We start from the raw sequence: 24,594 nt of genomic DNA, 5'->3' as shown, positions 1-24,594 counted from the left end.
TTCATCTTTGATGAAAATTAAATTGTTTGTAAGAACACATCTTCCCAGAAAATTGCTTAAAATAAGGAAAGCATTTTTAGATAATGAGACATGTAAGTTATATGTTTTCCTAATGTCCTTGAGGCAGTGTTTATTACATGTTGATTATTGGAGGAAGGCAACTTGCATTCTTCTTTCTGACATTTAGAGAGAATCAAAATTGATAATCTGCTTTACCTAAAGCTACAATCCCACAATATGTTTCAGCCAGTTTTAGTCTGTAATTGAATGAAAGGAAAGTTGAAGAGGAGGATGACCTCCTGTCTTGGACTGGGGTTGGAGGTCTTGATGGGATTTGGTTTGTTTAGGACTCTAATCTTTTTTCTCTGAAACTGGATGGATGACAGTTGCTGCTGTGGCTTCTGCTCTAGGAATGTAAAAGATTGTGTGACAATACTGCCTGTGTCAACCTAAAATTAGTCATCAGTAGTATAGTATTAATAACACTTTGTTTTCACTTTCAAGATCTTTAGTATAAAATTTAGTTTGTCTACCTACTCAGCAATTTAATTAGCAGATTTTTTTTGTTGTGCTAGTTGAAATGCATGCCTTTGTCAATTCGTTCTTAAATGAACTCATCATACAACAGGCCATCTTGTGCAGTAGAAGAGATTTTTAATTTAGTTTATTTGCATCATTATGGATCAGTATTTAGGCTGTTTATATGTAAATGTATGATTTGAAGAACAATTAAGTGTTGACAAAGTAGATTGCAGTCATATCAATTGCAGTGCATTTTCCATAATTTTTCTAACTGACATCTTTGATGATAAATAGTGGATGCCAAGTCAAAGCCGATTATACAGTGCACTAGGAATTCATGGCGCTGTCAGGGAGAAGACCGATTGACTTTAAATTTACATATTAATGAGAAGATTTGTTAAGAGGGTGCTTGACTATAGAAAATAACAGCATATTTATAGGGCACGACACTTTATAAATAAAGCTGATGCAGGAAAATGGAAATTAAACCTATCAGATTAATAAATTCAAGGCTCCTAAAATGCATATTTGCATTTTTATTCAGTAAAATTTCCCCTTACTTTTTGAGGAGCATATGTTGCTTTTGTTTAAGTTGAGCTAATTCCTAGCAAGTAATGATGTAATGTTCAGAACTGATTTCCTGAGCATTTATGAATCTAAAAAAATTTTGGATACTTACAAGTTATGGAGAAGGATCATTTTTAAGCAATGTGCTTAAAATAGTTGCAGTTACCCATTAAGAATATCCAAGAATACTTAAGTTTTTATTCCTATTTCTAGCTTCTTTGAAGAGTATAATTTTTAATTCTAATTGTGACTGAAGTAAGGAAGAATGTCGTTGGTTTAAAATATTTGTCTTAAAATACTTGGAGGTGCTTTTTGAGTAGTTACAATTAAATAGCAGTTTCAGAATAACCTTTTTTCTATATGAACTGTATGTATTTAGCTTTAATATGTGTTAGCTGAAATGAGACAAGACGCTCATATTCTGGAATAAAAATTCTTGCTTGGGACTAAAACCAGCCAAGAACAATTCTGGGCTTTCTGGGAAGTGAAATACTTATTAGCAGATAAAACTGTGATGCATGTCAGCTTAAATGTTTTGTCTTGCCCTTGTTGCAGAAGTTGTTGGGACTGCCAGGCTGTTTGTAAATACCTCCTGAACCATAACAGCTTGCAGCCTAATATATTAAGATGGGTAAAATAAAGTTATTGGTAGGTTTCATGAGTACACTGAGTTGCAGTCTAGCAGTTCAGGAATTGATTATCAAGCTGTTCAGCCATCCCTGTTTCTGCAAGGAGATGAGGATCACAGGAGTTAGGAACTGCTTCAGTACTCCTGGTACACAGGTTTACCACCAGGCTTGCATGACATTTGGGAAAGCATCTTCTGAAAACAGGTGACTTGATCAGAAGTTTCAACAGTCTTTGTATAGAGCAAAATGGAGCTAGGAGCTGTAGTTTTGTAAAAAAGCAGTGACTCTCAGGGCCATTTAGCTTGATTGCAGATAGTTGAAGATTACAGAAAGAAACTTTCTTGGTGTTCAGTAAGGACTGGAAAAGAATGGTGAATTCAGATTGATCATGGGCTTCAGTCATTACAGAATTCCTGGTAAGTATTTATGGGAAGTATGTCTCAGGCTTACGTTCTAGGATTAATTATTGAAGTATTGCTCAGTTTAAAGTGTTCAGAATTTGGCATAATCTGTTGGGCTGGGACGGATGGAAGAGGAAATTAGGCGTGAAGAAAACAATCTGAAAGAGTAAGGACTTTTATGAGAAAAACATTAAGTATTTGAATGTCTGTGTATCTAAAAGCATGAATCATGGAAAGTATCCCAGCTCTCAGTAATTACAGGAAGAAACAAATTGAAAATATTTATTTTGCTGGATTGTTCTGACAAAATACTGGGTCCCTTCTGACCTCAGCTGTTATGTGGTCTTTTTGTCTTTTGTTAAATGCTTTATGTTTCTTGCTCTGGCAGTACTTTCTCAGTTTCTTTTAGTTATGAGTTCTTAGTGTATGCCATAATGGTCATGGTTATGTATGATGAAATTCACTGTATAATGGCTGCTTAAGACAGCTCAGCAGTATCCAGAACTGCTTTTGATATTTCATTTTTTTGTTGTTCTCTGTGCTGGAATGCGTTGAGGGATCTGTAATTGTGAATTATAAAGCTTCAAGCACAGCACAAAGAAAATATTAGAAATTTTGTAGGATTTGTTAATAGTAATGAGCATCCTGATTCAGTTCTGCTGGTTTACTGCAGAGCTTAATAAGACTTTGAAATCCTCTGCTTAAAAGCTGAGAACAGAAGGGAAGAGTGTATTCAGGGTAATAGCCTCCGGTTAACTAGATACAGCAGTAAAAATGAAACACATTAAAATACTTGAAAATATTTTGTATGTATATCATAATTTTAAAATTAATCAGCTAAGTACACCTTTCCCTTCTTCTGTTTTCCAGCTTAGTAGAGGATCTGTAAGTTTTATTGTGCTCTTCTGAAGTAAGTAGGCATAGATGCATATTTAAGAAATCTTTAAGGATAAAATAAACCATTATATGCTATGTATTACTTTTTTGACATATCATCTCCATGAAGTTTCTTTGTAGATATACCAGGTGATATTCTTGCTGATTTTTAAATTTTTTTCCCCCATCCTAGAAGACTGTGAGACCAGAGAATTCTCATGAACCTGAATTGGCTGCTAAGAGCAAAAATTAAATCAGGAAAACTAGTTTACAGTGAAGTTGTCTTATGCTGCTTATTTCTTCCTTTTTTACTATATCCACCAGAATCTTCAGTGTGAATTGGGACAGTCTGGATTCAGTTACTGTTCTCTTTTTATCAGAGCGCAGTACTCTCTGGCACAAAGTGGTGTTAATATTTAATGTAAGATTCACTTACCTGAAGATTTTGGGGCATAAAATGGGCTGGTTAGCTATTTTACTGTCACATCAGTTTTATTTTTTCATTTTGTGTGTACTACGTAGTAAGATGAGAATAACTTAGTGCATAGATTTATAACAAAAAAACTACCTAGGTGATTGTGGAAAATTTGGATTAAAAAATTAATCCAGCAGAAGAAAAACTGGAAAGAGGGTTAAATTTTGTGCACTTTAATTTGTTTTGCTGATTTGTTTTGCTTTGTGATTGCTGAGCATTTACTGTTGGTATAACAGAAGTACAGTCTGCAGGAAAAAATGCCCTTTGTCTTTGCAACAGAATGTGTTACATGTTAGTCCCATGACAGAGTTGCACTGGAACAGCGAGTAGAATCTCTCTAGGACATGTGTATCACCTCAAATTAAAAAAGAAGCCCTTTGTTTTTATACAAATTTGACATGGCAACAAAGTTGCCATGTTTCCATGCAGTACCATAGTCTGATCTTGACTGGGGCTGAGTTTCTTTTTGTTATCTATATATAGGATAAGAGGCTTTATAGCCATCAGTTGCAAATAAGTTGCTAAAGTTGTTTTAATCTCTGTCTAGATCATTCCTTTGACTTACGGAGACAGAAATTAATTAGAGGGAAGCAAATGTTTTTCTAGAAATTTAAATATCAACTGTGTAACTGCTGCTAATCATTTTTAATTTGAATATTATATGTGGAAGATTCCCATCATCCCATAAGCCACTAAAGTTTCTAGCTTTAATTTTGGCCATTTGAATGCTATTTGGTCGTATAAAATTATGTAAAGTGTATGAAGTGAATGCTGTGTTAGATTACTTTGAGGCCTCCTTGGATGCCAGAGTACTCATGAATTTTGTTCTGGGTATCTGTAGAATATTACTCTCTGTCTAGTAACTTTTGTGGCCTTTTCATTATTCATATAATATATGTATATTTTTATTATATATCACCAGCATTTTCTCTGAATAATTAGAATTGTAAAATATACTTGTTTAGATACTCTGCAAAAATAAACCTTTATTTAATTTTTTCTGCTGTGTGAGGAACATATGTGTGAGGTCAGACCTCTGCTCTGAGAAAGCTTTAGGCTCCCAAGTCTGAACCTGTACACTATTTCTGTATCAGGTAGAATTCTTGATTGGTTGTGGCAGCTCTCTAAAGGACCATGGGGAATGGTAAATGTAAAAAAATGTCAAATTATTTGGATCATTCATCTCTTTGATAGTGTATGCACAAGTTTGTTGCAGTTTATGGCTGGAAAAGTGCCAGTACCAAGAAGAGTGGGAGTAACTGAGGTTTGAATTATACCAACATACCTATTTAGCAATAGAATAAATACACAACCAGTTGTTAGTGTGAGAACAGCACTAATGTGAATCAGCAGATGTTTAAAGATGCTTTCAGCTTCTTTGCCTACTTAGGCATTACAATGGAGGAGAAAAAAAATCCTGTAATGCAGGATTTAATGGTTATTGATGATGTTTAGATGAGTATGTCAAACTCTACGGTAAGGGTAGCAAACTGCCACCTTTCAGACTGCCAGTCTAAGTCCAGGTACAGTTACCATTCTTCAATGATTTAAGATAATCTTGTGTTTTAAAAATTTGAGCTAATTAACATATTGAGCTATGGCTGTAGTCCAAATATTATTTAAATATTGGATAAATGTTTTAGTAGCTGTAAACAATCCTAAAGCTACATGAAAATAAATGTATGTTTCCATATGTGGGAAATGTTCTCATTAAATTTACCTTTTAAAATTATGTATTTTTTTTTCTGAGAGAAAAGGAAGGTGAGTTGCTTTAAGATGTATACATGGTTTGATGTAACTGGAGTGTGTACTTGGAACACGAGAGAAGGAGTAGCACTGGTAGCAATTGCAGTTCTGTACAGGAGCTGCACCATGAGTGATGTGCAGTTCTGAAGATCTGGGGCATCCGTCTCCCTGCATACCCTGTCTATACGTCATGAGAGGTGGTGACTACTAATTCTAGATCATGTAGTACCCTTCTCTTGGTTGCAGTCCCAAATTAACTAACAATTAACTGGTTTTCTTCATGGTTCACTTACTGTGCAACCCTGTGAAAGAATTTTTACTTGGCAGTTGGTTCATATTTGCTTGCTGTCTTGATGTCTTACAGTGCCTCTTCAGATACTTAAATTGATATTAAATTTTAACCTGAAAAGCAGTTCAAATATTTTACCAAACATCTGAATACAAATTACAAATTCCACTTTAATTTTTGGATTTCAGAGTAAAAAGAGATGGACTTTTAGCTAGAAGCAAATGGTACCATTTTTCTTCCATTCAACTTTGCTCCTTCTTAATTTTAGTTTGCTATGTTCGATTTATCCTTTCGTGTTCTTTCATGTACTTTTCTCCTCTTTTCTTGTGCTCTTAATGTTTTTTCTTTTCTTTGTGTTGCATCTATTTGCTTTGCATTTTCATCATGCCTTTTCCCCACACAGTTGAAAGGAAGGGTTATTTTCTTGGTAAGACTAACTATTTCATGTCTCACTTCTGTTTTGAGGAGTATGAAACTGTTTTGAGTAAATGAAAGTGATCTAAAAATCATAATGGATTATTTTACTTCCATCTGCATGCAAGGACTTTATTACAGCAGTGATTGCACATTTGAGGTTGCTGAAGAAAGATGTTCATTACTGTGGCATAATCTTAGCCCCTATTTTTAGATACCAGTCCTAGGCTTAATCACCGCTTCTTAAAGAAATGAGAATGAACACTCCTTCAGTTTTCACATTACTTTGCTATGAAGTTACTTAGCAGAGATGTTACTGTAGTTGTCATATACTGGCAAAAAATTAATGTTCAGTGGACCTCACACCCCTACTTCCACAAATGTGATGCTCTTGTCTCAGAGGTATACTATAATGCTTTCATGAACATGGGTTTTCTTAAGAATGCTTGGGTTGGGTTTTTTTAGTTTTCATAAAGCTTTGGTTTCATTACATTTTCATTTTCATTTTCAAGTTTATGTTTAGAAATTATGTTATTGGCTAAGTGAGTTTTTAAAAGCATCTGTAAGGCTGAATTGAAGGATTTGAAGAGTTTTTCAGGTAATAAATGAGTTTACATACTCATACTGTTTCAGAAAATTGTGGGGCTTTTTTTAGAATGAAATAAACATGTTCATCTGAACTGAGATTATACAGGGTATTGTATAGATGATAATATTATTAGTAAACTACAAATAAAACTTGATTTATGTATTGTTGATCATATAACTTTTATATATGCCAAGGAAACTAAGAATGATGTAAATGAAAATGCCTTAATGTTAAATTTCACCTGCTTTAGGTGGATTCTCAAGACTGAGTACGTGTCTTAGTTCCTTTGTGTGACTTAAGTATCAAAGCTCACTATTTTTAAAAATTTGAAGCTTTTTATAGAGAAAGTTTTTTTGGATTGCAAATAAAATCTTCTCAACTTAGCAGAATTTTATTGTGTGTTCCTTAGCTGCATTAAAATTTAGCTTTTCTTAAGAAATCCTCTTTGCTAGGTGTGAAACTTGCAGCTCCAGAGGTTAATATCACAAGTAAGCAGATCTGAAATACAAGTCCTTTTACTGAAAAATGCCTCCAAGTTGCCATGGGTATTTCCATTAATACTTCAATTTTTATTAACTGAAAGCAAGTTTATCTCTTTGTAATATATTAGTATAGTTAAACTCTTTAAAATCTACAAAGGTAATTGTGTGCAAATCTATTAACAAAAACTCAAAACTAAAGTCACAGTTTCTGCAGGAGAATAGATTGTGGGAAATTAGGGCTGGGGTTGTGGCTGCACCTCATCCCTAATAGGGTGCAGCTGTGTAAGACAGGTGAACATCATTAAAGGAGAAGGAGCATGGAATGCTGATTTGTATTGACCAATCGTGAAAGAGTGAAAGGGCACACAGGTGTTATGCATAAGTGGAAACAATATAAAAGTCATACTGGGGACTAATAAAGTGCTGGTGCTTGAGACCATTCTCAGTGTCAGTCATGTGTCCTCTGTCAAGTTTCCATTTTTATTTACTGGAATTGTTTTGTATCTTCTATGCAATTATGTTAATATATTACATTTTCAGTACAATTCCATTACAGTCATTTGAATAGAGTTGTAATCTGAAAAGTGGTCCTTGAAAGAGGGTACTGTTTGAGTTCAAGTCTGTTTCAGTGGCTTCACAACTTCATAATTCTACAAGTCCAACCAAATCCTTAGGTTCTCTTCCTGACCTTTTTATCCAAATGGTAATGAATAGACTATGGTTATAATTGACCTCTTTATCCAAATGGTAATAAATAGACTATGGTTATAATTGAAGTAAAAATCATAAATTATAAGGAAATCAGAGTAATATAACTGTGGTCTTGCAATCTATATTGATTCTTCTTTCCATTGTTGTTCCCTTAACTGAAAATGTGTATGTACTTGTATACTTGCTTAGGAGCAACAGGTCTAGTCTTTGGAAGACTGACAGAATGCAATGTTAGGTAATGTGATAATTTTGTATTGATATTTTATATAAATTATATAGACTATATATTATTATTTATATTGTGCCCTACTTAATGATTGCATTCTGGAGGTCCTATGATTGCCTGTTTGTTCAGGAAGCCTTCATACAAATTCTTGCTTGATAAAAGATGTGTCATATCCCAGATCACTGCTTCATTACCTGAATATTTTTATGTTCTGTGAGGTAGAAGGGATAAATTGAGTTTCTAAAATTCTCATTCACTTTTAAGTAACTTCGTTGCTGAAAGCTGTAAATGCATTGTGTCCAAGATGACACTGAGCACGCTGTTCTGGTCTAGTGAAAGTAAAGACACCAGCTTTCTCTCCATTCAGGAATGGCTACAGTTTCTAATAATTTCTGTAACATGCATCCTGATTCTGTGACCCAGCGTGTTCCTCATTTGTGTTGTAATCTCCAGCCTGTTCCTTTCCAGTGATTCTTAACACATGAGGATCAGGAGTTGGTTAGCTGTTGAAAATTATTTTCTTTCAATGTAACAAGAAAATGTTCCAGTATCTTTTTAAACAGGAAAATACTTTGATTATTTACTGGATAATTTTGTCCTATGGAAGGGTAAGTATCTGAAAATTTTAACCTTTAGACAGACTAGGATATGATAATTCTGTGATATGTCTGGGTGTCCAGTGTTGTTCAAAACGCTACAAGATGCCCTTCCTAATCTTCACTTTTTATGCATCTTTTGTAGGCTCTATACCTTCGGAGTCTACTCTCACACGTGTTTTTATCCTGTCAGATTGTGCTTTTCTTTAAGACCACTAACAATTCTTATTGTCACGCTTTACCTATACTGATAAACCTGAATCATACTCAAGGATTCCCTGCTGTGGGGAAGATGAATACTTCTACTAGCATGTGAGTGTTGACAAGTATGATTTGTTGAGATCTGCTCTTTGTCAAAAACTTCTCACAGCTAATCTACTGAGCAATAGTAGGTCTATTTTGGTGTTCTGAAACTCGTCTGTAAGTCATGTGGGCAGATTTAGGTAGGCACGTTCACATACAGCAGCAAAATTTCAGATCTATCTTACATAACTCATTAATGCTTCAAGTAGAAAACTGTTCTATAGATTATCCACCATTTTCTCTTTTCAAGAAAACTGTTCTTCGTATAGGAGGTGAATATTGATCTTGGTGGGCTAAAGTAGGGCCATCAGGTTCACCAAATAGTGACTAGTACCAAAATTCTTCTTACCTTCAAAATCTAGCTTATCCAAAGCTCCCTTGAGAACAGGTCTTGGAAGTATCAGAAAGGTCTCTGGAAGATAATGAAAATCTTGTTTGCTAAAGATTTTGCTACAGGCATCAAAAGAAAGCTGTGAGTGTGCTTCCATATGAAACTAAGGAGAGAAACTGAAATTTGTAACTTCAAAGCATTTATACCTATCCAAGGAATACAAATATTTGAATCATTTTTTCAATACAAGATGGATTTAAGGCTGGCAAAGTGGGAAAATACTGTGTATTCATGCTTTGGGTATCATTGAAGCTTTGTTTTAACTCAGTACGTGGGTGTATAAAGCTCTTTTTGGAGGTATTTGTAGTATTCACATAATGTATTTTACCCTAAGTGGAAGTCACATTCTCAACTTTTATGCCATATTAAATGTAACTTCTAGCAAAATCTCAGTTAAATGTTAGCTCATTTACTTAGTGACTTTAAAAACAGGCTAATGGAATTTTCTATCTGTCAGTTTCTTCATTTAAGCTGTTAATACCTTATTAAGATGTCCCTGAATTGTGTGTCTGGAATAACGTAAAAAAGAATTATGCACGTTCTTCCACAGTAAAATACTCTACTGTGAATAAATTGTAGTAGATGGTGAATGCACAGTCTATTTGCAAATTGTAGTCTGGAATACTACAGTCTCCGTTTTTAATCATTTTATTCTCCCAGGGTTCTGAACTTTTTAGTCATTTTGCAATTTAGAGAAGCTATTAACTGTACAATTAAATCATGTGCTACTGCAAACTGTTAAGTGTATTTAATGTTGTTTAGCTAACAACTGCCTCTCTTCTGTTCTGTTCTCCATTTACCACCTACTGCTTTTGAAAATCCGGTAGTTCTAGTGATCCTATGACCACAGAGTGAGACAGATAATTTTACTAATCTTGGTGAAAATAAAACATCCTTTTAAGAAATCAAAACAACAAACTTCTATTGGACTGATTAGTCTTAAATCAGCTGTGAAACTGCATCTAAAGGGATTGAAATGACAACAGAAAGCACTGTTTGAATCTACTCCCAGAAATCTCATGCTATGTCTCCTTGTCAAAAAGGATCAGTGGATTGGTTTTATTTCCAATAAAGTTGCTAATAGGTACTGGTTATCATCAGTTTGAGTTCTAATTAGACATCTGTGAAAGCAAAATATTTTTTTTTGCCAATATTTAGCATTTCTTCAGGTATATGCGAAGAAGCATATTCCACAGTCTAGTGTAGTGCACTATAGACTGGAGAAGATTGGAGAATAAGTGCATAGGAAATCAGCTGTCAGTTGTTGATTCAATAGTTGATGAATTAGTTAAGCAGTTAAGAAAGAATTTCATCTCCCTATGTAAGAGTCTTACTTTCAGTCCTCTGATGGCAGGAAAAATACTAATGTTAATAGTACTTATATCTCCATTATACCCTACTCATGCCTTCTTTTTCTGATTGAGGTTCAAGATGTAGGCCGAGTATCAGTAGAATGCTGCTCTGGTTGCTTTTCTTTTCTAGAACACCATAGCACTATTGTTGAGCATGGAGGCACTTTCTAAGATCTCTGCAGAAGGCTCTCCCTTTCTGTTAGAGCCAAGAGGCTTTGCTTGTGCTTGCCCTCCTGCAGCTAGTTCAGAAGAGAATTACTGCTTGTCCCAGTCTCGGCTTTAGTACAGGCTTCAGTACTTGTATTGCAGGGTTTATCTGGGGACAGAAAAACAATTCAGTGAGGTGTCTTAAGATGAGGTTTTGCCTTGGTGGTCTGAATTTTTGGCAGTAATTTATTGTGTCTCAGTTCAGTTTCAGATTTTCTGCCGAGGCTTGAAATGAGTGAAGAGAATCCTGCAACTGTGTTCTATCTAGAAATAAGCTAGGCAGTGATAGCAGAAATTATACGTATAACCTAGTCAATACGAAAACAGACTTGCTTACTCAGGTAAATGCAGGCTTCTGAGCTAGTTGGAAGAAGATGAAATGTTGAAGAGGCAGATGAAATACTGTGTGGGCAAGTGAGATATGTCTCACAGTCGATAGTCTTCATTCTCAGTTTACCAGATGCCTGTTGAAAATACAATACAGTGAAGAGGAGCCAGTCCAGAATATTCCTGGAAGATAATGCCCTGAAAAAATAGCTAGCAGGGCACCCTACTGGACCTGTTGTTTGTGAACAGAGTAGGATGACTGGGTGATGTGATATGATATGATGGTTGGAGGCTCTTGGGGCCACTGTGATCAGAAAATAACAGAGCTTTTCATTGTCGGAGAAGTAAGAAGGTGCGCCAGAAAACTGCAGGGAAAAATAAGGTATGAAGGATGAGGAAAAGACTGAGGTCCTGTCTTTTTTGAAGCACAGAAGGCAGTAATTATAAAACCAGTTGTTCTCGAGGTAGCCAGCCCCTGATCTGTGAGACAGAGAGGAGGAGGAAGATGAAGGCCCCGTGATCCAAAAGTGTGCTGCACCACTTATACATGCACAAGTCTGTGGGGCACATAGCATCCACCCATACATTCAGTACCCAAGGGTACTGACGGAGCCAGAGCATGAGCCACTTTTTATCATTTAGCAACAGTCCTAGTTAACCATGAAGATCTCAGTTCATTAGAGGCTGGCAAATATGACACCCATCTGGATCTGGGGAACCATCAGGCATGTCAGCTTGACCTCAGTGCTGAGCAAGGGCACGGAGCGGGTCATCCTAATTGCTGTTACATAGCACATGCAGGACAATCTGAGGATCAGGCCTAGCCATCGTGGGTTTGTGAAAGACCATCGCTGCTTGACAGATGTAACCTCCTAATATGATAGGGTAGCCCACTTAGTAGATAAGGGAAGGGCTGTGAATGTTGACTAACTGGACTTTATTAAAGCCTTTGAAAATGTTTTCCACTGCATTATCGTGGAGAAACTGGTAACCCATGGCTTAGATGCATGTATACTTCGCTGGTTAAAAGAGTTACTGGATGGCCTGGCCCAGAGCGGAGTGGTGGTGTATGGAGTTTCATCCAAGTGGTGGCTGGTCACCAGTTCTGTTTCCCCAGGGCTCACTACTGGAGCTTGTCCTGTTTAATGCTCTCACTGATGACTTGGACAAGGGGATCAGGTGCACCCTCAGTCAGTTTGCAGGTGACACCAAGCTGGGTGGGAGTGCAGATCTGCTGGAGGGCAGGAAGGCTCTGCAGAGGGATCTGGACAGGCTGGATCATGGGCTGAGGCCCATGGTGTGAGGTTGAACCAGGCCCAGTGCTGGGTCCTGCCCTTGGGCCACAACATCCCCAGGCAGCTCCACAGGCTGGGGCAGAGTGGCTGGAAAGGACCTGGGGGTGCTGGTGACAGCAGCTGAACATGAGCCAGGCTGTGCCCAGATAGCCAAGAAGGCCAATGGCATCCTGGCCTCGATCAGTAATAGTGTGGCCAGCAGGAGCAGGGCAGGGGTTGTCCCCTTGTCCTGGGCACTGATGACGCCACACCTCAAATCCTATGTTCAACTGTGGGCCTCTCATGATAGAAAAGACATTGAAGTCTTGGAACAAGTCCAGAGAAGGGCAGCAGAGCTGGTGAAGAGTCTGGAGCGCTAATCCTGTGAGGAGTGGCTGGGAGAAAAGGAGCAAGGTCAGAGTCAAGCAACATTACAAGTTGCACCAGGAGAGATTTAGATTGCATATTAGAATTTCTTCAGAGAGGGTTGTCAAGCACTGGAATGGGCTGCCTGGGGAAGGAGTATAGTCAGCACTCCTGCAGATGTGTAAGGGCCTTGTAGACGTGGCACTTCAGGTCATGGTTCAGTGGTGAACTTGGAAGTGCTGGCTTAATGATTGGACTATATGAGCTAAAGGGTCTTTTCCAACCTTAATAATACTATGATTCTAAACTTACACTTGTATCTCTTTGGCATTGAATATAGTCAGTAGCTGAGCTTGAGGCTTTTGAGGGGTTTTGAGTGATTGAGTGTTTTCACATTGTCTGGTAACTGTTCTCCATGTGTGGGATGATTAATGGAATTTGAAATAACCTTGTACACCAAAGAGCTGCAGGTATTTAGCCAAGTCTTCCGACTCTTTTACATAATACTTTGCTTTCTTATCCATCACAATGTGCAACTATTGCAGTATTACGTGTCCTCTTTGTCTTAGTGGGTCCTTGTGACTACAAATTTAAATAATTAGGAGTTCATCAGCTTGATTTTGATGAATTTCAGTTCATTAAAATAATTTCCCAGGGTATTGTCATCATCCTTTGTCTGGAACATAATAATTTCTTACCAGATCTGAGAAAAGAGGAATATTCTAAAATTGCAATAAAATACATGATTATGAGAAGACCATATTATTCCTTCTGCTGTTGGGGTATGAAGAGGGACCTTAATCAGATTTAAAATTAAAGTATTTTTGTAAGAGGCATATGCTGCTTTTATTGGAACTCTGCTTCTCCAAGTATGTTCTAAACAAGCAATTCTTAAAAAATGAGGAAGTCAGAAATGTGACAGCTCAGGCAGTTTCTTTGTAACAGTTATTAATGAGTTAAATACTGTTTCAAACTCAATATTCCTGTTGAATTCAATAGTACTGATCTGCATGTCTGTTAGCAGTCAAGGCAACGATATTGAAGACTGAATCAATGAAGATTGAATTATCCTCCTCCTGTTAGAGGAAGCTTCTTCAGTGCAGGTTGTGATGCACTGGGATGGGGAAATTTCCTTTCACATTGCCTGTCCTGTAGGAAAGGGAGGAATTCAGTTACCAGTGCACTTGACAGAGCATCTTGAGTTTTTGGTTTAGAATGTGACTGCCACAAAGAATTGTGGGAAGAGAAGAAAGGAAATTAAAGTACTTCAGTTGTTATTGTATAAAATATCTGAGTTTGATAGGCATCCTGTAAAACATTGAAAGCAAAATTGGCATCAGGTAATGAAACTTCCTTTATATTTCCTCTTCTTTAAAAAACCTGTATTCTTCCAAATTGTAATAAAAATAAAAATCAGAACAGAATTACAGTTTTAATTCTTTGTGGCATCTTTCCTCCCTCCCCCCATCCTCGTACCTCTACTGAAGACATTTTGTATGGATTCTTTCACTACACCTGAGTTTTAACCAAGGCATGCAGCCTTGCCAAGTTTTCTGAAGACCTATGTCTTATTTTCATTTCTAGTTATTTTCTAGAAATGCCAGTTTTAGATCACAGGAAATCCAAAAAAGGCCAAATACATACCTAAAATATTTTGTTGAATAATAATAAAGGTATTTCATTTGTAAGTACAACTTATTTCTAAGGAGATTTTGTATATATTGTTAATCTGTTTTTCATGTCTACTGTACATCTACTGTTATAAGCAAATGTGTAGAAAAGCCAAAAGCTATGTTTAAAAAGACATACATAAATCTTGCATGAAGCTGTGGTGTTATGTGTTACTTCCTTAATGAGTAAAACCTGTTGATTCAAATATTCTATGTATGTCCTTGTCATTTTGTCTTTTTTGATAGGTTGATGAAGTGGTGGATGAATATAGTGAAAATAATTTCTATGAATCTGATGAAGAACAGAAAGAGAAGGATCAGAAATTGAAAACCACCTATACTATGGACCCGGATCACAGGCTGCTGTTACGAAATACAAAGCCTCTGCTTCAAAGCCGAAACGCTGCTGTATGACAAATTCCTTTTTGATGAAAATGTTAAATTACAAGTACCTGTTTTTAGAAAAATTAAAAGATTGAAGAGTAAAATCTAGACCTCTTTAAAACTGGTGTAAATACCCTTAAGTAACTGCAGTAGAAGTGTGATGGATCTATTTTGAATTTAACTTAGCTTGTAAGTGAAACACCTAAACTGATTGTGATACGTGCTCCAAATAGTACAGACAAACAAAATGCTAGAAAAAAGGAAGAGAGCATTTGAATCCAACTTACATAGCATGTGATGACTCTACCATAGGTTGCTCTTAATGCTAAAACTCTCAGCAATTAGGATGGCACAAACTGGTACAGTTTATTGGAACAGATCTATAAAGAAAATCATAGTTGTTATTATTAATTCATTAATTTGTTCTTTCGAGTCTCATGTTTTAAAAGTAGACAATTATACACCACATTTCTAGAGCTGTTGCCTTGTCAGGGCTCCAGGATAGATATGACATTATAAGTATGGTATGCTAGATTATTTCCATGAGATTGTAAAATACAGGTAACTTTTTAGAACTGGAAAAAGCTCTGCTCACGGTGAATCATTATGATGTTAATCAGATCACAGAATGTTACTTCTAACCTCAGTTTGTCCTGTTAGCCAGGACTAGATGTCTTACCAGACATGTGTTCCAGTGATAATGAATTTTCATATCACTGCAAAAACAGTTAGTGCACCATTAAGTCACCTATTCTTAATAAGTTAAACAGATCAGATTTTAATTCTCTGTTGAAACATATTTTGAGATTCTAACTCATGTGTGACACTTCTCAAAATAATTTATGGTCTGCCAGCCCAGCAGACTTTGGAAACAAATTGATTAAATTTTTACGACTTCTTGCTAAAAATCACTGTTTAGTGTCTGTGGTATTTCTTAATTTCATGCAAAGAACAAGTGTGTTTGAAAAGTTTGCCATCCCAATTCATGAAGAGGTTCAGTTAGTTGTTGCCCTCATTCCATAAATAATTTTCTTTATTAAATATGGTATGGATTCTCACACTTATGATCTTCAACTTTCTGATATTAAAGTTAACTGAGATGTTAAAGTAAACTTTGAAAAGTGTTACCAAAATTATGCCACCCTGCATTGCTATTATGGGGATATTCATATTATCCACAGAATTTACCTGAAATTAATTTAATTAATGGCTTTCTATATGACCTTGCATTTTTTGTCAGTAGTCAAAGATACTTGTGGTATATTGCTAAAAATCTTAAAGTTATTTTCTGGCTTCAGATGTTTTTAATAGCTTTTTATTGTTGAATAATGATTTTTGTTTCGTTGGTACTAAGATTTAAGATACCAAGTGAAGTGTTATCATGAGGACTGTGCTTGGAGTCTCTATGATTTGTTTCGTTTGAAGCAGAGAGTTGATCATGACACTATTGTAAGAAAGGTTGTGACATGACGCTAGCATAAAGATCATATTTTGTCTTTTATTTATAAGAAAATCTGAGAAGAAAAAAACTGGGGTTTAAGTTGCTTATGTCTCCGTCTTCTGAATTTTGTTAGCCTGGATATTGGTATACAACCCTGTAGCTTTTACTTTCTGTTGGATTTGATGCTTTAAAAGTAAAAATAAAAGCAGCTGTTGTTTTATATATTGTATAGTAGAATAATGTAGTGAAAGATTTTCAGTGGAAACTAGATAAAAGGTGATATTGAACCTGTAGTAATAAAGGAAAAGCACATTAGAAAAACTTGTAAAGAATATTTCTTCATTACTTTGTACAGCTGATGTTAGCAATACTGATTTATCAACGATGGTATCACTGTTTGTAATTTAAATTACCTACTGCTTTTTCCCTTTGTCACTATTTCTATGACCTTCTATTTATTATAGCTTACAGTTAATACTGGGAGGAAGTAAACCTACTTAATTAGTGAAAATATATTTATTCCAATGTTCTCCCTCAGTCTGCTTTGCTGATTTTGCTTTCTGAGGAAGAGTGAGCTGGTAGTCCTGCAGGTCTGAAGCAAATGTGGTAGATATGAATGATGATTTGAAGTTAACATGCTGCTCTGAATGTTCTTCCTTTAGGTGGTAATGGCAGTTGCACAGCTTTACTGGCATTTGGCACCAAAATCTGAAGCTGGTATTGTTTCTAAGTCATTGGTGCGTTTACTCCGTAGTAACAGGTAGGTCAAGTCCATACTTTACATCACTGTGCATACTTTTTTTTTGTGCATATTTGTTTAGCCATAGTTATAAGAATGTAACTAATACACAATTAATTTCATTTCGAAATGGTCCTGTAATACTCACTTTCACTCAACAAATGAGGATCACTAAAGGTAATTCCATCATTTTGGGTATCCCATCTAGGGATCATTGGTTATTGTATTTCATTCCTACGAGTTTTGTTCTGAGAAGAATCATGGCTGCCTAGTTAGTGTTTAAATAGAGTCAGTATTAACTGGTTTCCATAATATCTTATTTGTTTTTTTTAATTATTGGAAATTTAGTTCTGTTGGGTTCCTTACTGTCTTGCTAAGCACTAAAGAAGTCTTTTGATATATATTTTATTTTCCTGCACTGTAACACAAATCCCAGAATAGGTGACTTTAGAAGGGATCACTGGATATTGTGTAGTCCCATTTCCCTACACAGGGAGGGTCTCCTGGAGCACAGTACTCAGGATTGTGTCCGGTCACCTTTGAGTATCTCAGGGGAAGGAGACAACATATCTGTTAAAATTGGTATTGCCACTTGATACACTGCTGCATCTTCTGTGTTTTCTTAATCTTTGGATGGTTTTTAAAGAACAAGTTCATATTTAATACAGAACATTCTGTTTTGACCTCATCATCTTCAGTAGTATTTTCCATGCTTTTCCATGAAAGATCTTGTCAGCCACATTTCATTAGGTTGTTAGTGCTATTTTTGCATTTGTAGTTCATAGTTTTTGCATAGTGTGCCAATATTCGCTGCATGGAAGTGTTTTTCTTCCCTATTCAGTTTTTAGATATTGAACTTCCAGATATTTGTATTAAATGCCTTGAAGGGTTTACATGAGACAGTATTAGTTGTTTTTAGAATAACTTTTTAACTAAAAATGGTATTTTTGCCTAGAACTTCACTTAGTAAACTTAGTGAAAATAATTTACTTTTTATATCAGTTATATCAAACAGAAAGGTATTTTAAAAAATCTCACTTCTGTTGTGTCTGGCAAGATTATTCATCCTAGATATATCTTAACTTAAGCCCTGCCATCAGTGAGCTGTTTCTCTGCAAAAGTTCTGCAGCTCAATATCTCTATTGTTTAAAAGTTGGTAAAAAAAGTTAAGTGGGACTAGGTAGTCACACTTTCATTTCAGATAAGAATGAATAACTATTATATTTTTCTTTGGCTTTATAGTACAGTATGCTTCCCATTCTTGTTATGCAAAGATGAGTAAAGTGACTAAAGCAATTGGCGGATAATGTATAAACTCATACTCACAGATGGAAAGGATTATTTGCATGTGGTTTATTGTTTTTACTCAGGTTTCAGTAAAAGAAAAGTCATTTCTTTCCTATATCTCAACTAATACCTTAAATGGCATTAGTCTTCTGATTTTTCTGTCTTGAATGGCTTTTCTGTTCTCTTTTACCATTCTGGGTGAAACACTTTTGCTTTTAGAGCCACTTCGAAATAAGCTTTTGCTGTTTGCCCCAGAAGTTATTTGCCTGTGGCCTTTAAATTAATGTCAACTAAGCTATAATGTAGTTAGAATGAGAATGCCCAAAAGAGTATCTCATAGCAATTTCCAGTCTTGTTTCAGCATGTGTAGCTGACTAATGCCATGCACCTGTGTAAGAACTGCATAAAATAGGTTTAAAAGATCTTAAGTACTTCTCTATTATCACTTTTTTTTGTAAGCAGCAGCTGTAATTACCTTAGGACTATTAGACAGTTTTGAGTAAGAGGAGATAATGGGTATGATGGTTTCTCTATTAGGATGAGATTTGCAGCATGGAAGGATTTGAGCACTCATGGTTCAGAAAAATTGTGTGTAAATTATTACTTAGTTTTTAAGCAATTGGTCACACAAAATCTGCACTTCAAAAGCTTCAGACTAGTACCCTGATTTCTTTTTGCTCACTCATGTGGAGACTTTTAAACTCATTCATTAATGATGAGAATACCCTCTCCAAACATGTTTAATGTTTTTTGTAGAATATTACGTAAATCTATTGTCAATCTCTGGCAAAGTCTATTATATAAAAGTGTTAGTTTCTTATAGATGTATGTGTTTGCCAGTGTATACCCTTGAGGTACAGGACATCCTGGCCCTTTTTGAGTTGAGAATTTTTAGAAAAATTCTCAAGACAAAAAAGTCATAGTGAATCTTGCTAGTTGTGCAATGATTAACTGTTGCAATTAATGCAGTTATTTCAACACTACAGATAAAGCCTGTGTGTTTGTGTTTCAGCTATGTCATCTTTGAAATTCTTGAAATCTTGTCATTCTTGAAATATTTATTTCAAGAAGATGGATGAAATGTAAGGCTTTTGTAAGCTATTTCCATTATATTAAAATTACTTATGTAATTCTGGTTTGAATAAATACTCAAGGTCTATAAAAGTCACCAGTGCATGGTATCAGTGAGTATTTGTGTGTATTGGAGTTTTAAAAAATTGAGAACCTGGTTTCATCATGTGTCTTTCTTCCTGTGAATCAAATGATGACAGCAGTTGACAGTAAGCTTTGCCTTTTATGTTTGTGCCAGAACAAATGAATAATTAATTTTATGTTCAAATAGAAGTGGACTTTCTTTGCCATGTTGAATTATTCTATGTATCAGTAATTTTGTGGAATGACTCTTACTTTCTTTTCACATTCTAGGGAGGTACAGTATATTGTCCTGCAAAATATTGCCACTATGTCAATTCAAAGAAAGGTATACCCTATTTAGAATTTTTTTAATCACACTGTATATGAAACATAGGATAGTTACTAAAATACGTTCTGATTTTCAGGGCATGTTTGAACCTTATCTGAAGAGTTTCTATGTTAGATCAACTGATCCAACTATGATCAAAACACTCAAGGTGAGTTTATTAAAGGCAAATTTTTCTATATACTGCTGGACTAATCAGTTTGCAGGAGAAAGATAAAATGATTTTCACTGATATTACACAGGTCATTCATGTGCTGTTTCTTTCTATCTCACTAAGAAGTATTGAGGCCTTTAGTTAAGTCCACAAGGAGCCTTCAGGCTTGTCAGGCTATCTGAAAGTTCCCATTATTGTGCTGCAGGTAGAAGAGCAGCTATATTTCCACTGCAGCTTTTAGGACCTTTCAGTGATACAGAGCATTATAATTTTTTTTCAGCCAGGCATTCTGACATTGAGTGTTTGGCTGTTTCATGGAAGGAAAAGAGTCTTTAATACAGTTAGCTTAAAAAGAGTTTAAATCTGTTCCCATGTACAAAATGAGGCAGTGTTTGAGTCCCAAATTTTCTTTTGAAGTTAGCATTTGACAGGAGAAGTACTTTAGGCTTTCCTCAAGGCCACATCTCAATGCATGTTTTCAGCTGCTGTCTTGTTGTTTTATCTGTACTTACTCTTTAACAAATGTGAAATCCTTGAAAAAACAATGGCTAAAAAAGTGTCTACTGTTATGTGCCTTTCCTCTTGTTTTGCTTTAGATTGTCATAGGCACTTGTGTTTAGGAGTAGAAGGTAGGTTTCTGAGAGAAACAGTATTTTTTCCTTACCTTATTTTTACATGTGTATCACACTTGTGTTATATGTACAAGAGTGATGTAGTTCAAGATGGCTATGCCAAAACTACTATCATGTTTATATTCAAACTAAATATATTTTTGTATTTTAAAATCAGCAATAATACTTAAGTAAATTTGAGGCAGTTGGAAGCAAAAAGATATTCTCTACATTTTAGGAGTATTGCAAGGAATGCCTTACTGTTATCCAAAAATAAGAGAAAGTTGATGTATTTTAATTCCCATATTACTTGATAATATATTGGAGAAGAGGTGGAGAAGTAGAAATTGTGTTTTTCCCTTTCATTGCCTCATTTGTTTCATGATGGCTGAAAAATTTAGATGACCATAAATTTTTACATACGTAAAAAAACTTTGTCGCTTTCTCCCTCTTCTAACTCTGTAGTTCAAGCCTACCTGTTTCAAAATAGAATGATGAGACCCATGGCAGTAACTAATATGTAGGAGCATCCTTGAATTTATCTTCTGCGCCATTTGGATTTCTCTTTTTTTTTTATTTTCCAGCATCAACTTCGCTTTTTTGATCACTGTTTACCATTGAGCTTGTATTTTTACAGTAACCTATTTTAATCACAAGTTCTCAGTTATAATGAATTATAATCATCTCAGAGTCTTTCATTTTCTGAACAGTTAAGGTTTTTTCCCAATTACGAGCATTACTTTACAGACGTGTTTTTTTTCTGTTTTCCTAATCAGTTTTCTACTATATGGAGCTCTTACACAGCTTTTCTTAGTCAGCCTTTGTCTTCGTTTCCCTGAAAACTGTAGCATCAGCTGAAAACTTTGTCATCTGTCTTCTCCTTACTTTCATAGTTCATATGCGATAAAGGCATATGATTTGTGATATTCCATTGAAAGCCACGCTGTATTATAATCTCCTTTTCTCTTGCTTGTTTCTCTTTTTCCTTTATCCTCTTGCTTACTATGCTGTTCTAGATACGTGTCTTTAAGAGCCTTTAAAGATATGTCTTATGAAATTGTTTTGAAGTGTAGGTGTACTATATCATTTGAGTATCCTTTTCTGGATGCCTCCAAGTCAAAAAATACCAACATATTTCTGAGGCATGACTTCCCTTTGGAGAGACAAGATTGTGTTTTCAGTTTACTTCATTCAAAGTTAAAACAGCCTGGAAGTGGAGCATCTTAACAATATATGCCAAGTGATGTATATCATTCTTTTGTTCACCAGGAACAAAGAGGAGGGCTTCCAGGATCTGATATTGTTGATGTTGAATAAGATTGGAGGAATCGCATAGATGCAGATGTTTCTCTCCTGAGTTTAAAGGTCTTTTAATACAGCTCATCTGAATATAATGGGCAATTTATTTCTCCTCTGATGCAGTTGTGACTTCCGTTATTTCTTCTTACTCTGTCGTGTGGTTCTTATATGCTAAGGCCTGTTGTGTAACATTGGAAAGCCGACAGAAGTATTTCAAGCCCATTTGATACGCAATGAAACACTTCAGCTCAGGCTCATAAAAAATGCGTCGCTGAATCCTAGAGCCCTGCTTTGTAAACTTCGCAAGTACTTGCAAGGAAAATATGCCTCCTGAGTGCAATGGTGGTACCAGTTTGTACTGATCTCTGGTATACTCTGTTGACTTCTGAGTGGTATTTTTAAAATACATTTTATATACAATAAAAGCATGGTGTATATGTGGTAATGTTTATAATACTTCATTTTAACTTTTGACAACTTTTTTTTTCTTGTAGCTTGAAATCTTGACAAATTTAGCAAATGAGGCAAACATATCAACTCTGCTTCGAGAATTTCAGGTTTGTGCAAAAGTGTATTCTTTTTATGTTTATCATCTCTTTTCCCATTGTTGGATGTTTCTCCTAGTCTTGGATTTTTCAAGTTTAAGTATTTTCAAAGATGAAATGTGCCAAAAATGGAAATTAAGCCATCTCATACCATAAAGGATAAGGGAGCTAATTGTATATGGAAAAGAGTTCAAATATTTTGTTTCTCAGTCTCCTTCCAGCTACCAAAAAAAAAGAAAAAAAGTGATGAGTAAAACTCAATCATTCCATGTTCTTAAACACAAATTCCAGCAACTTAACTGACACTGTAAGTCACTATATGATACGGTCTTAATTTTAGCAATGTTTGGCCATTAGCATTTGTTGCCAAACCTCATTTCTATGAGTCATTTGATGAAATAGTATTTATTGTCTCTAGTATCTTCATGTATCAGCAAGATCTTCTGCTTATATTGTGAAACAGTGTCTGTCCTTCTTTCTTTCCTCTTTGCTTGTTGCATCTATTTGCATTGCTTCAGTTCTCTGGCTGAATTTCTGTGAAAGGTACTGGTTCTCAGGCAGGTAGGTTATTCATAGTTTCACAGATGCTCCTAGTTAAATGAACTGAAACCTCTCTGAATAGAGAGCTCATCAACTTCTCCAACCTTGCACACAAACTAATGGCTATTTTTGCATAATTGCCCCCTGCCCCAAGCTTTCTTGAAATCAGAGGTTTGCATGGCCATGGGTGACCAAAGCTTGCAAGAAAATACCTTCTAAAAGTGACAGTGAGGTGAAAAATTATAGCTTCTGATATGCAATGTAGCTTTCTAAGTTTAATTTATTATTCAGTATATCCGCCTCATGAGAATAATAAGGTCAGTCTTTGGTTGACAAGGGTTATATATTGACTAACAAAAATCCTCTTTCTTTAGACTTACGTGAAAAGCCAAGATAAGCAGTTTGCTGCAGCTACAATTCAGGCTATAGGCAGATGCGCAACTAACATCACTGAAGTGACTGACACCTGCCTTAATGGCCTCGTCTGTTTGCTGTCCAACAGGGATGGTAAGCTGAAGTTCTCTTTGTTTTCTGGGTAGCTGATGGCATGAAACATTTTCTTAGACAGAGCCTTACAAAGCTTCAGATCATGTCAATAAGCAAGAGTTGACTTCCATAAGAATTTGGCTGACACAACTGGATAAAAATCCTGCACTTCCAAAGGCTCTGATATTCACGGAGTGGTTATTTTCTCTTTTGTTAGAGAAATTAATTCGGTGTGTCTCTCAATTACATGTTTACCTACTTTTTCTTAAAATGCTGTGATTATTAAAGTGTGCTGTTTTGATTATCATAGATAGCAATAGTTAAAGTTAAGTTGCATTAAAGCAGTTAGCCTGCAGAGGGTGCTGAAAGCTTGGAATTTTTTTTTTTGTAGTCCATCAATGCCTAACTGAAAACACATATTAAATAGTTTTAGGATAAACGGCCCCAAAGTTGGCTTGATTTTGTACTTTAGCATTCTGTTATTTTTGGATAGTGAAACAAAGTTTCAAATCACTAAGAAACACATCAAGGAGTAGATAAAGTCAAATAGGGTATAGCAGTGTGGTAATACCCAATAATATTGTATTTTCTTACTAGTTACCAATGAATATGGCACATTCTTATTTCATAAGAAGTCAGTAATATGTGTTAATAAATAATGTCAGGAAGGAGCAAAAGCATAATTTTGGGATGTCCTGGAGCAGTTAAAATAGTTCAAAGGACTTAGGTGACATTACTCTCGGCTTTGAAAAGCAGTACTAATGCCTCTCTATATCTCCTGAACATATTTTTCATGGTAGTCCTGAGAAGGCCTTTATTAGGGACATCATTTTGGCAGCACATATTTAGCCCATGACCCACTAATACACATGGAGCTTTCTCATATTTGTTTTATGAACTGAGTTCTCATTCTCAACCACTTCATCTTGTATAAGAAATTCTTGAGTGGCCTCAGTGTATAGCTTTGTATTTTTAATATATGTGACTTTCATTTCTTAGTGCTGTAGATCTTATTTCTGTTTATCAACTGTGTTTAAAATATCTTCCCATACGGTGTTGCAAAGCCATGTCTGCACATTGCACCTTCTTGTATTACATTCAGCAACAACCATAATAGAAACACAAGCATCAAAGGTTGTTCTTGATTTTGCCTGATTCTTCTAGCAATCTTCCTCTGAGTAGGCTTCCTTCAGCATGTACAAATCCCCATATTTC

General features: G+C 35.6%; 1 protein-coding gene across 1 annotated transcript in view; it reads left to right on the top strand.

Moving 5' to 3' along the window:
• Positions 1-24,594, top strand: part of AP3B1 (adaptor related protein complex 3 subunit beta 1) — a 156,924-nt gene that overhangs the window by 43,896 nt on the left and 88,434 nt on the right. Inside the window, exons 8-13 of the mRNA XM_058865381.1 lie at positions 14,660-14,821; positions 16,901-16,998; positions 19,690-19,744; positions 19,824-19,895; positions 22,303-22,365; positions 23,268-23,400. Of these exons, the coding sequence (XP_058721364.1) occupies positions 14,660-14,821; positions 16,901-16,998; positions 19,690-19,744; positions 19,824-19,895; positions 22,303-22,365; positions 23,268-23,400 (583 nt within the window). The remainder of the gene's footprint in view (positions 1-14,659; positions 14,822-16,900; positions 16,999-19,689; positions 19,745-19,823; positions 19,896-22,302; positions 22,366-23,267; positions 23,401-24,594) is intronic.

The sequence above is a fragment of the Poecile atricapillus genome, chromosome Z (assembly GCF_030490865.1).
Source record: "Poecile atricapillus isolate bPoeAtr1 chromosome Z, bPoeAtr1.hap1, whole genome shotgun sequence".
NCBI lineage: Eukaryota > Metazoa > Chordata > Aves > Passeriformes > Paridae > Poecile > Poecile atricapillus.
The sequence above is the reverse complement of the archived record's forward strand: the minus strand, read 5'-3'. Positions and strand labels throughout refer to the sequence as shown.